Here is a 13,161-nt window from a genome sequence, read left to right as displayed (position 1 = left end):
TCCACATCGAGCAATGCTGTATAGAATATTAGAAAGCTCTGGAGCAAACACAAAGATGTCATTCAGGCCTGCAGCTCTCCTGACGTCAGCTGTTAGAGAGCAGCAAATGTGAAGGCAGTCTGCAGTCACGAGAGGGCCCGCCTTTTTAGACTGTGTATACTTAAAAGGGCTTGTCTACACTGGCAATTTTCAGCACTGCAACTTTCTCGCTCGGCCATGTGAAAAAACACCCCCCTGAGCGCAGCACGTTTCAGCGCCAGTGTGGACAGTGCCCCAGCGCTGGGAGCTACGCCCCCCGTGGAGATGATTTGTTTAGAGCGCTGGGAGCGCTCCCAGCGCTCGGCCACAACCACACAAGCCACGTTAAAGCGCTGCCGGTGTGGACTAGCCCTTAGCGAGGCTGCCACGTTCAAAGTTAGAGACTAATAAAATAGCTAAACATGTCACTGTTCTTGCTGGGGTGAGAATGTGCCTGAGTCAGGGGCACTCCAGGTTCCAATCTCAGATGCACTTTGCTCCCTCTCGGCCTCAGTTTCCCCATCTGTACAATGGGGACTCTTGCTCACCATGCGGGGTAGTGGGAAGGGACTATTTCCCCATGGCTCGATTTTCAAAGGGCCGGGCCCTCAGCACCGAGGGGGCACTGAACTGGGGGGGAGACTCACAGTCTCTTCCCAGCCGGCCCGCTGAGTAGCCTTGGGCAAGTCTCTTTCCCTCTCCTCAGCTGTCCAGTCAGTGAGCGCTGAGGCGGGGGCAGCGCTGGGTGCCACATGGCTCGGCCGTGCTAGGCGCTGTACACCCGCTGCGACAGGCGGCGCCCGGCCCAACCCCGCCCGTCGCTGCCGCGAGGTCTCGCGGGGGGGGGGGGGGGCACCCAGCCTGCGTCCCTCAGCCCCCTCCCGTCCTCGCCCCCCCCTGTCCCATGGTCCCGGCCCCCGCCCCGTACTTCCGGATTGGCCGAGCCGTAGCACGTGACCCCGGCCTCAGCGCGGGCGGGGAAAGCTGCCGTTGCCAGGCAACGCCGCAGCGGGCGGGGGAGCGGCCTGGTCGGACCCGAAGCGGAGCAGGTAGGAGGCTCCGGCCCCCGGGTAGCGAGACCTCCCCCCCCCCCCCCACTGGGATGGGGGGACGCCCCGGGCGGGGCTCGTGTGCGCCCCCCCCGCCGTTGGTGGGGGGATGGGGAGGGGGCTCTCCCTGCCCTGGGGCGGGTGGCTGTGATGGGGGCTCAGGCCCGAGCTGGGGGTGCAGCAGAAACGAGGCTCCCCCCGGGCACAGAGCCTCGTCAGTGGCAGGGCCGGAGCTGCCCCCGCTCCTCCTGCCAGTCTCTGCCCAGGCGCCAGGGCTTGGCCAGGGTGAGGGGTAGGCGAGTCTAGCCCAGGGGTTCCCAGACTGGGGGGCGGGACCCCTCAAGGGGTCGCAAGGGTATTACATGGGGGGTCGCGAGCGGTCAGCCCCCCCCAAACCCCGCTTTGCCTCCAGCATTTCCAATGGGGTTCAATCAATATAAAGGTGTTTATAAGGGGTTTGCTATGTGAAAAGGGTCTCCAAAAAGTTGGAGAGCCACGAGCTCATGTTCGGTTTTGTAGGGCATCAGCCCCAGCAGGCAAGGCTGGCATCGCAGTGTAGCTGGCCGCCGGCCAAGCCAGCCTAGACTCTTAAATCTGACTTTACTCTTCCATTCCCAGCCAGCTACGGCAGGTGCGCTTTCCCCTGCGCACGCCCACATTTACATCTTGTGCAACAGGAACCAATAAAGAGTCTCACTATTGTGCCGCTGACAAAACGGCCACCGAGGTTCTTATGCCCTCGTGTACTGATGGCGATGTTGGTTGATTAGCCCCTGCCAGTTTCCAGTTATGCCATTGAACTTGCTGTGCTGATGTAAACGGATCTAATTTGATGTGAAGGTCCTTGATGATGATTTAGGCCCCCCCATCTGCAAGAGACTAGCCAAGCATATCCCTGCACTTGTGAGACTCTCCATTTGAGTCAATGGAACTCCAAGGAGACGGCTAGCTGGTTCTTTGCAGGATTGGGGCTGAAATATGGAGCACCGAGAAGATATATTTACAAAATTCCTTTTTGGCGCATTACTGGAGATATGATGGACCAGTGTTCCCAAACTTTTTACTAAGGTGACCCACCAACTGTACTTTGTCTTTTTATGTGACCCACCTAGTGTCCAAATTCATGGCAGGGGTGGGCGGCTGGGAGCAAAAATCATAGTCCAGCATCCTTTTTCTTCCCCTCTGCTGCCTCCTCCTCGCCTTGCCAATGGGGCACTGACAGGCCACCCAAAGCACATAGATGCAGCAATTAGGGGTGTGGGGGGTGCTGCAACACCCCCTGGCTTGAAGTGGTTTCCATTATGTACAGGGTTTATAGTTTGGTTCAATGGCTCTCAGCACCCCCACTATAAAAATTGTTCCAGCACCCTGCCACAGCATCATCTTCCGTCCCATTACCACAATCCTAATCATGGCCTGGTCCAGAAGGGAGGCTGCGGGGTGGTGGTTGGTAGATTGGTTGGTTGGAGAGCAAGCCTACCCTGCACTCAGCCCATGGTGGCAGTTCCTGTCCCATGAGGCTGGGCTCAGCTCCTTGCTCCTGGCTTTGGGACCTGGCACCCAGGATCTCAGTGACATTCAGGTTTGGCTGAGCCAAATCAGTGGCGCTGCAACCCTGTGTACCAGGTCTCAAAGACTGGAGTGGGGAGCCAGGCCAAGCCCCAGGAGACAGGAGCCTCTGCTTCCTGATGATTGGTGGGGTGTGGATGCTCTCTCCCCAAATCCCCTTTCCTGGGACCTCCCCTCTGCACTGTGCCTGCCAACCCATCTAGAACCTTATGGCGACCCACTGGGCCGGGACCCACTGTTTGGGAAACACTCTGATAGATAATGTGTGAATGATAGATAACCAGTGGTGCTAATAATTCTATGTGTTTTGATGACTTTGTAGGTCTTTCTTCAGTGAGACTCAGCAGTAATCTTTAATGATGGGAGACGTCCTCGCTTATGAAGCCGAGTTACTTGGACTGGTGAAAGAGGTAGATGTTATTATGGAATAGAAAAGAGGAAATCATCTGGTGCCTGCACATAGGAATGGGGGAAGGGGCAAATTTGTAACTGTTAGGCATTGATCTTGCCATTACTTTATGTGGGCAGCTGCTTGCAGCTGCGTGGAGCCCTAGTGATGGGGCACTGCCTGCATGGAGCTCATTGCAAAATCAGGGCCTTAGTTAAAGGAACACTATCAACTAACTTTGGACCCAAAAGGTTTTATTTTAAAAAGGCTTTGCAAAACATAATATAAATAGAATTGTGTTAATGAAATTTTTAAAATAAACAGTGAAAAGCATTTGTTTAATCTTTCGCTGTGATGTTAGACTCCCAGACCAAATATACTAGTACCTGAGAATTAGAAAGTGAAATGTACCAGTCCCCTATTATTGTCTAACCTAAGGCTCTGATCCTACAAAGAGTTAAAATATATACTTAACATTATGCACTGTGATTAGTGCCATTGCGTTCAGTAGGACTATTCGCAGTGTATGAAATTGAATAACTTGTGTAACTCTTTACAGGATTGGGGTATATCCAAAATGTAACAAACAAGAAAACAGCATGAATGGTGAAACATCAACATACATTATTTCAATTTTAATCATCTCGGCATCAGTAACACACATACTAATTTTCTTCTTTAAATTAGTTTTAAGTTAAGGCTTTGCTGTGATACAGTCACCTGTTTAGCTCTGTGCCACAAACAGTACATACAATTTGCTTCATCATGTAATTGACATCTTTTCTCCTTACTCTGGTGACAGACAGGGCCAGCTCCAGGGTTTTGGCTGCCCCAAGCAGCCAAAAAAAAAAAAAAAGAAGCCGCGATCGCGATCTGCGGCGGCAATTCGGCGGGAGGACCTTCGCTCCGAGCGGGAGTGAGGGACCGTCCGCCGAATTGCTGCCGAATAGCTGGACCTGCCGCCCCTCTCCGGAGCAGCGCCCCAAGCACCTGCTTGCCGGGCTGGTGCCTGGAGCTGGCCCTGGTGACAGAGGCTCTGCTCTTGTGATTTGGTTTCTCTCTTTTTGCACTTTCATACCAACAGTTTTTAGTCTGTATTTGTACTTTATGAATTTCTCATGAAATGGTAAAGCCAAACACAGGATTTGCCATAGGTGGACAGACCAGATTGTTGGTCCACCCAAGTTTGTGTCCTGCCTCTAGCACTGGCTAATACTTCAGAGGCAGGCAAACCTCCCCCAAACCCTGTAATGTGGCTAGTTTTGTACATTTTGGATGGAGGAGGGAGAAATCTTTCTGGACCTTTGCAGCTTGCCCTGAAGAATGTGGTTTGTTTAAGTTAAGATATATTAAGTTAAGTGATGGTAAAATTATCAGATCTTTTAAAATTCTGCCACAGCATTTGCCTGACTCTCCTGATGCTAGAAGTCCCATTACCTGTAGATGATGTTACCTTCAGAAAGTGTTAATTACAAGAAAGTTATGTGACTATCTGTTTAACCAAGCTTAAAAAAAATGTTGCATTACTGGATATTAGTTGCTTTTCTTGATTTAAAAAAATCAACTGACTATAGTAAAGCTTTGTAGCAAACCTTTAAATAAGTTTGCCTATTCATTGGTCACTGTTTTAAACATTAAAAAGCTTAGAGTTTATCTATGTGTGTTCTTGTGTCTTTAGTATTTAGACTTTGCAGAGTTTGAAGACACAGTGAAAATGTTTACAAAGGAATGTAAAATAAAAGGGAAGCCATTACCTAAAACAGCAGGTGGTTCCTTGAGAGATTCAAAAGCTTTGATTATCCAGGTAACAAATCTTTTATATTTGGTTTGACTAGCTAATGATCCGAACAGGTAGAGGCACTGTACTATTACATCAGTTGAAATAATCTGAAATGCTTATGCTAACTTCTGGTTTAAACAGGAGTAGGCTGATAGGGTATTTTCAGTGAAAGGACCTCAACTCAAATTCACCCCCTCAGTAACCACAGTCCTACAGAACCCAAGGTCTAAATTTTCAAATGCAACTCATGAATTTGGGTGGCTCAGTTTTTAGGTTTCCAGATTGATGCTCATTGGAAGGGTCTGATTTTCAGAAGGTGCTGAGTAGAGCCGGACGAAACTTTTCATACAAAACTTTTGTTTGACAAATAATGACAAGTCAGCAACACCTAAACGTTTCACGAATTCCAGTCAATTTCGTCAAATTATTTTGGTGTTTTAAAAAAAAAAAAATTCTGAAAAAATCAAAACATTTAGATGTTTTTCAGTTCAAAATGACTTTTTGTTTTAAAATTCTCTTTAACTTTTTTAAATGGCCAAAATTAAAACATTTCAGTTTTGTGTAAATGTTTTTGTGTGACTCGAAACAATTTGTTTCGATATTTAGAAAATGTTTACTTTTGGTTTGACCAAAACTGAACGGCTTTCCTGTGTTTTCGGAATTGCCAGCGAATCAAAACATCTGCTTTTTGCCCTGTTCCACTTCTAAACTCCCGCCTTCATAAGACCAGGCTTCTTTAAGACAAGTCAAATAGGACGCCCAAAGATGAGGCACCCAAAATCACTAGACACTATAGTCTGGCTTTAGGCCTTGATGGTCATGTTATGTCCCAAGTTGTTGAGGAGGGTAGGAGTGCGTTGTCGCAAAGTTGTAATTTCTGATTGGTTAGGAGGATGTTATGAACGTTTTGAAATGTTCTGAATGTTTCTGTATAAAACTATATGTAAATGTGCTCTAGAATGTGGGATAGGCACACTTTACAAAACAAAATAAATACATACGTCATGTTAACTTATTCAAATATACCCAGGGATTACGTACCCCCTCTGCTCCTGGGACTCTACCTCATTATTATGAAGACATGGATAAACTGATATGTCTGGATTGAATGTTTCTTCCTGTATCCCCCGTATTATTTTCTTGCACACTAATCATAGAGGAGGAAAGGGGAAGGCTAAATGAAGAGGAATGAGCAAAAGTTGGGCAGAGTTTCATCTCCATCTTACAGAGAGATTTTAAGGTGTGATTTTTATTTTTTATTTTTTTTGAGCGAGGTAGGGCAACAGAAATAATGTCAACATCTCCCAACTGTGGAGGGTTGAGGAAAGGAGATGAAGAAAAAGCAGAGTGAGTGATTGGGGGTGTAGGATAAGGTGAAGGCCAAGAGATTGAATGAAGCAAGTTAACGAATAATTTTGAAAACCAGGAGGGCATTTTTTAATTGGATCTGGAGATGGCCAGGAAGCCAGTGAAGGTGATGGAGGAAAGAGGTTGTTATAACTGAGTTTTCTAGATCAAGAGAGAGGCTTGCAGTGTTCTGAACTCTCTGAAGTTTGATAAATAGGGATTTAAGAAGACCATAAATTGAATTAATTGTGATGAGGAGTAATCTAACCATGAATGTGGATTATTTTTCAGAGGCTGGGAGATGGTAAGGGTGAATTCTAGCTGTCCCCTAGAGGTGGGGATAGACAAATTCATTCAACAGGGAGAGCAGAGAGATACGGGTAACTTTGGAATCTAGGATGACTCCCAAGGTTTCTAACTGTAGTAGGTAGGGGGTCTAAGGTAAGGTGAGTATACATGAAAAACAGAGGACTCTAGTATTTAGAAATATTTCATAGTGGGTGATTACCAAACAGCCAGGAGCTGATAGTGGAGACATGAAGATAGCAGGGGAAAAAGGAGAGTCAGAGAGAAAGTCCAGGGACATGTACATTTGTGGCTCACTTCTATAGACATGATGAGAGAGGCTGATGATAAGAAAAACAACCCCCTGAAGGAGAGGCTACCAAAAAAGAAAATGAATGAAAAGAGCCATATCTGAGGAAGGGGCAAGTTTAATAAGATGCAAACACACTTGCATTGGCTGAAGTCACAAGATCAGAGGCCCACTGAAGTGGGTTTTGTGTCCGCCATGCAGGCATCGATTCCTTCGTGATCTCTCAGTGCTGTCTCAGCAGCACTCTAATTGGTTCTAATTCATGCTGGCTGGTGGGCAGGGAAGAGCAATAGTTACTGCTGGGTGGCACGGAGAATTAGGATAAGAAACTGCATGTGGAGCTAAAATATCCAAATGCTGGTCCAGGTTGAAATACGGTTAATGTAATTAGTCTGTAACTGGTGAATTGGGAGAGGCTTTGGGTAAAATTTTCGAAAACAGCTAAGAGATTTCAGTACTTTGGAAAATGGAACTTAAGCTCTTAAGTCAGGTACTTTTGAATATGTTGCCCATCTATATGTGGGGTTGAATGAACTCCCTTCTCTTTTGCAGAAGGATCTGCTTACAGCATTTGAAGATGGAGATCAGAAAGTTTTCTTTGAACTTTGGGAGGAGCATATTTCCTCTTCTCTCCGAGACAATGAACCTCTTGCCCAGAAGCTGGAGTTTTATCTTCACATCCACTTCGCCATCTACCTCTTGAAGCACTCTTTGGGCAAGCCTGTAGGTTTGCTTTTCAGTTTGGACTTATTTTAATTTTTGTGTGTATCTTCTCCAATCTTGGTGTTTGCCAAAACAAAATGGATTAGGATGGATTGGTCTGTAGGTATCCCCAGGCAAATCCATTCCTTCAACAGCAGCCTATATTTGAGTTTGTCTTGAAAGCAGGTGCTTGAGCTAGTGAAGTTTGGAGGTGAAATTATTCACCTGAACCTGATCCTATAAGGTGTTGAGTGCTGTCAAGTTCCAAAGAATTCCAAGGGAGGTCTACCTTTAAAATCTTGCCCTTGAATTCATGGGAGGTTATTTTATTCCAGTGAACATTCAATAACCTACAAGGCAAATAAGATATTAATTAAAATCTTATTAATTAATATCAAATTAATTAGCAGAATCTACCAAACAGGAAAAACATCTCATTATTTCAAACTTCCATATTTCAAGATTGATTGACACCTCAATTTTTTTGGTGAAAAAAGTCTTTTTTTTAGCCTCATCTACCATTTCTGTTATTTTGGGTTCAGATGACCTTTTCTGCAGGTTTTAGAGTGTGGTCCGAAATCTAGATTTGTATTATAAGCATGATCGTAACCTTAACTAATTTATTCTGGACCCTAGTAATGATACTTTATAACAGGAATAGCTTCAGGGGAATGTATAGTAACTACACAATAGAAAAGTAGCACATCAAGTTGTGAAAAGTCAGTTTAAATGGGCCACCTAGTGTTAACAAAGCTGTCCAGTGTTTAACAGGTGAGAATTGGTATCTGCTAGAATAAATGTCCCACTGTGTGAGCCTTTGCGTTCTCTCTTGTTTCCTTTCTGCTTTATTATGACTGCCAACAAAAAGGGAAACTGTCAGGTAAAATTTGATCCGAAATCTGTTTTAAAAAACACTTAAACAATGTAAAAAAGGCAAACAGTATGTTTACACTGCAATTGAACACCCAGACCAGCCCGTGTCAGCTGACTCGGGCTTTGGCCGGAGCCCAGACTCTGGGATCACAGTAAAACAGCCCTGCAGTTCAAGCCCCACGTGCCAAAGTCGACTGACATGGGTCCGCCATGGGTGTTTAATTGTAGTGTAGACATACCCAAATAGTCTCAGGCTGTGTGTATGATCTATTCTAAACGACGCACTACTGCAGTGGTGCAAGCAGCCAGTAGATGAAACTGACTAGTCTTTTTTTATTTAATTGTCCAATCTGACAGAAGTCCATGAAAAGTAAATTATATTTTAAAAATTATTTCATTAACTAATGTGTAATTTAGTGGCTTAAGTGAGAATGATTGTTAGTAAAAATGTGGTGGTGGTGTTTTTTTTTTTTTTTATCTACACTTGTCTCTTCTAGGTTTAGCACAATGCTTCTTTTTAAAGCAGTTTATGAAATAAATATCTACCAGCAAAATATATTCCGTGTGATATTGAGGATGATTTTTTGACCCATTGATTTTGTTCCTGTGTAGCTTTTACTATACCATGAATCATAGAATAATAGAATATCAGGGTTGGAAGGGACCTCAGGAGGTCATCTACTCCAACCCCCTGCTCAAAGCAGGACCAACCCCAACTAAATCATCCCAGCCAGGGCTTTGTCAAGCCTGACCTTAAAAACCTCCAAGGAAGGAGATTCCACCACCTCCCTAGGTAACCCATTCCAGTGCTTCACCCTCCTAGTGAAAAAGTTTTTCCTAATATCCAACCTAAACCTCCCTCCACTGCAGCTTGAGACCCATTACTCCTTGTTCTGTCATCTGGTACCACTGAGAACAGCCTAGATCCATCCTCTTTGGAACCCCCTTTCAGGTAGTTGAAAGCAGCTATTAAATCCCCCTCATTCTTCTCTTCTGCAGACTAAATAATCCCAGTTCCCTCAGCCTCTCCTCATAAGTCATGCGCTCCAGCCCCCTAATCATTTTTGTTGCCCTCCGCTGGACTCTTTCCAATTTTTCCACATCCTTCTTGTAGTGTGGGGCCCAAAACTGGACACAGTACTCCAGATGAGGTCTCACCAATGCCAAATAGAGGGGAATGATCACATCCCTCGATCTGCTGGCAGTGCTCTTACTTATACAGCCCAAAATGCCGTTAGCCTTCTTGGCAACAAGGGCACACTGCTGATTCATATCCAGCTTCTCCACTGTAACCCCAGATCCTTTTCTGCAAAACTCCTGCCTAGCCACTCGGTCCCTAGTCTGTAGCAGTGCATGAGATTCTTCCGTCCTAAGTGCAGGACTCTGCACTTGTCCTTGTTGAACCTCATCTGATTTCTTTTGGCCCAATCCTCTAATTTGTCTAGGTCCCTCTGTATCCTATCCCTACCCTCCAGGGTATTTACCACTCCTCCCAGTTTAGTGCCATCTGCAAACTTGCTGAGGGTGCATCCACGCCATCCTCCAGATCATTAATGAAGATGCTTGCCAGCGATACGAGAGATGGCTTATTTAACATGTTTAAAATCAAGTAGTGACTTCCTCTCCACTTGCTGAAGGAGGATATGGCACTTGACCTGCAGAAATCTGCTCCAAGTCCTCAAGACTGTTTTGCTCATAAAGCAAGTGGCCCTCCCTTATTTCTCTTGGCTCTGTGGTCCTAACATGGAAGAACCCTTCTGCGTTTTCCTTTTGGATAAGTTACCAGGTGAAATGCTCTCTGACTAGCTAGAATGAGGGCTGTTCCCTGGGCTGGCCACTGAGAAGCAATTCGCAGTACTTGGTCAGCAGTTACTGTGGGATGGAGAATTAGTGCTTGATGTTGAATTTTTAGTCTCCACTTGCAGCTGCCAGTCCCATTAAACACTCACAGAAGTTGTCTTCTAAATAATGATGCCTGTTTCTTTGTTTCCTAGGACAAAGCTGACTTTGATGAAAGGATTTCTCACTTTAAAACATACCTGGAGACTAAAGGGGCTGCACTGAGCCAGACCACAGAATTCCTCCCCTTCTATGCTTTGCCTTTTGTTCCCAACCCCATGGTCCACCCATCCTTTAAAGAACTTTTTCAGGTAAATATTTGTTTTGCACAGATTTTTTGTTGTTAATGATTTTTCTCACAGGGTTGATGGAGGCTGAGTACTGTTTAGTCTGATAATGCTTTTTATTTTTTCCTTCTGCAGAAATTGTAAATCATAAAAAGGATATTTGTGGTGAGATGCAGTCTAAGCGCTGTTAGTTACATAGTAACGTTTTACAGTCACTTACATAGGCTTACTTGTGGCACCTTAGAGACTAACAAATTTATTAGAGCATAAGCTTTCGTGGACTACAGCCCACTTCTTCGGATGCATATAGAATGGAACATATAATGAGGAGATATATATACACACATACAGAGAGCATAAACAGGTGGGAGTTGTCTTACCAACTCTGAGAGGCCAATTAATTAAGAGAAAAAAAAAAACTTTTGAAGTGATAATCAAGCTAGCCGAGTACAGACAGTGTGATAAGAAGTGTGAGAGTACTTACAAGGGGAGATAGTCAACGTTTGTAATGGCTCAGCCATTCCCAGTCCTTATTCAAACCGGAGTTGATTGTGTCTAGTTTGCATATCAATTCTAGCTCTGCAGTCTCTCTTTGGAGTCTGTTTTTGAAGTTTTTCTGTTGTAATATAGCCACCCGCAGGTCTGTCACTGAATGACCAGACAGGTTAAAGTGTTCTCCCACTGGTTTTTGAGTATTTTGATTCCTGATGTCAGATTTGTGTCCATTAATTCTTTTGCGTAAAGTGTTTTGCAGATGCTGTGTTGATAAATAGGATCACTGTCCCACTTGCCTCTGAAATGCAGATACCTGTGGGGAACAATGTGGCAACACTGATCGATGTTTCATACTACTTTTGGGTTGCTGCCCAACAAAACCCACTGTTGCTGGGTCCCAAAGCTCAGTGAAAAGCCTGATAACTAAGGCTATGTCTACACTAGCGAGCTCACAATGGCACACCTATACCGACACAGCTGTGCCGCTGTAAGATCGCTTGTGTAGCCGCTCTATGCCGATGGGAGAGAACTTTCCTGTAGACATCATAAAACCACCTCAAAGAGCAGTGGTAGCTATGTTGGCAGGAGAAGCTCTCCCGCCAACATAGCGCTGTGCACACTTCCACTTAGTCTGGCGAAACTTACGTTGCCCAGGGGTGTGTATGTTTCAGACCCCTGAGTGACATAAGTGGTAGTGTAGACATGGCCTATGTGTAAAGAACCTGTTTGAAATACATGTTGAGAAACGAACCCAAGCCTCCTTAGTTAATGGGGAGAAGAGGGAAAACTCTATTTCATAAGTAGTCCTCCCTCCAGTAGATGATGAGAATGCAACTGTCCCCCAACATGTCCAGCCAACATTTCCTATGACTTCTGTAGCAGCATTACATAGAACTTCCTTTCCAAAAAATTATTGAGAATCTATAGCTATGTTTAACAACGTTGTCATACCCATGTTGTTCCTGAGAGTGCTCTGTCAGCTAGACACGTTTGGCCTTTGCCCTTGTATGGCTGTTTCAGAATTTACATCTTCTGTCACTGCAGAGGTAAGGTGGGAAGAGAATAAGAAAGGCATTAGGGTTAAACGTCATAGGTAGATTCAATCTTTCTGTGCCTTTTTTAGTTTGGAGCTTTTACAGCAATTACCCCATTGACTTAATAGTGAGGGGGGAGGGAAACGGCCTATATGTAAACCCACTTCCAGGTACCTGCCCAGATTGATGGTTAGGAAAGGATGTCTAGATGATGCTAGTGGTGCTGACTTGACCCTTGGGCAGACTGCATGCATTTGGCAACTCGCTATCTGCCGGTAAGTCAAATTGAAACTAAAAAAGGAACATTCTGCCGCTTCCTTTGGGACTTGCTGCAAATAATGAGAAAAGGCTAAGGGCTGGTTGGTTTCAAAGGTGGGATCCGATTACTTTCTGAATTCTGTTCAGCAGCCTTTTTACATGCTATTCTACGAGAAACATTTCATTTATCTCCAGGATCTCACTGTCCAAGATACTAATCCTGAGGCACTCACAGCTTCTGTGGAATCATACAATTCACATGCTTCCTTGAAAACAAGTCAGTTGCTCAATTCCAAAGTTAAAACAAACGAGAAGAAGAAAGAGTCACTAACCTACTAAGCAGTCTTGTTAATGATAGAGACCAGATATTTTTAAAACAGAACCCTATTGTTCTGGAAAAGGACTAAATGTATTGTCTAAAGTGCTGGCAGAAGGCGACATGTAAGTGTTAAGAGCTGGGGGGCAAAATTTAAAGGTTGGGGGGGGAATGTGAACACCAAGTGCGTTACCTCTGGGTGCAGGAACCTTCCAGCCTCACTTCCCTGGGCCAGGGCAGCCAATTACGCTGGCTTTTGGGGGCTGGGACCGCAGGAGTGGGGAGCACGTGCTGCTTGGCCAGCCCGGACCCTGGGCGGGGAACTCACAGCAACAAAGTTTTTCCCCGGAGCTTCCACATCCTCTCAGACACCTCAATAGGGAGAGGAGCGTGAGCAATGCCCCTACTCTGGCTGAGCACAGAGAACCTGCTCCCGGTGCTTTCCCCAGCGACCATTCTCCAGTCCCCTCCCGTGCTTGGTCCGGGGCTGCCATTTTCTCCACGCCCCGCTAGGGTTACTTGCCATGCGAACCCCTGCCACTGCCTCCCCAGCCGGGCTCTCGCATGCTACACAGAAGCAGTGACCTGGAGCGGCCACCCTCACCTGGCAG

At 45.5% G+C, this 13,161-nt stretch overlaps 1 protein-coding gene across 5 annotated transcripts in view; it reads left to right on the top strand.

The window, feature by feature from the left end:
- The first annotated feature begins 1,035 nt into the window (after positions 1-1,035).
- Positions 1,036-13,161, top strand: part of ARMC9 (armadillo repeat containing 9) — a 113,729-nt gene continuing 101,603 nt past the window's right edge. For 4 of the 5 annotated variants that reach the window (XM_054040356.1, XM_054040355.1, XM_054040354.1 and 1 more), the window contains exons 1-5: positions 1,732-2,135; positions 2,959-3,046; positions 4,703-4,828; positions 7,299-7,469; positions 10,316-10,471. In XM_054040356.1, coding sequence (XP_053896331.1) covers positions 2,993-3,046; positions 4,703-4,828; positions 7,299-7,469; positions 10,316-10,471 — 507 coding nt within the window. In that variant the 5' untranslated portion in view covers positions 1,732-2,135; positions 2,959-2,992. Of the gene's footprint in view, positions 1,068-1,731; positions 2,136-2,958; positions 3,047-4,702; positions 4,829-7,298; positions 7,470-10,315; positions 10,472-13,161 lie in introns of those variants that run through there. The other variant, XM_054040353.1, reaches the window with a different exon arrangement.

The sequence above is a fragment of the Malaclemys terrapin genome, chromosome 9 (assembly GCF_027887155.1).
Source record: "Malaclemys terrapin pileata isolate rMalTer1 chromosome 9, rMalTer1.hap1, whole genome shotgun sequence".
In the NCBI taxonomy this organism is placed as follows: Eukaryota; Metazoa; Chordata; order Testudines; family Emydidae; genus Malaclemys; species Malaclemys terrapin.
The sequence above is the reverse complement of the archived record's forward strand: the minus strand, read 5'-3'. Positions and strand labels throughout refer to the sequence as shown.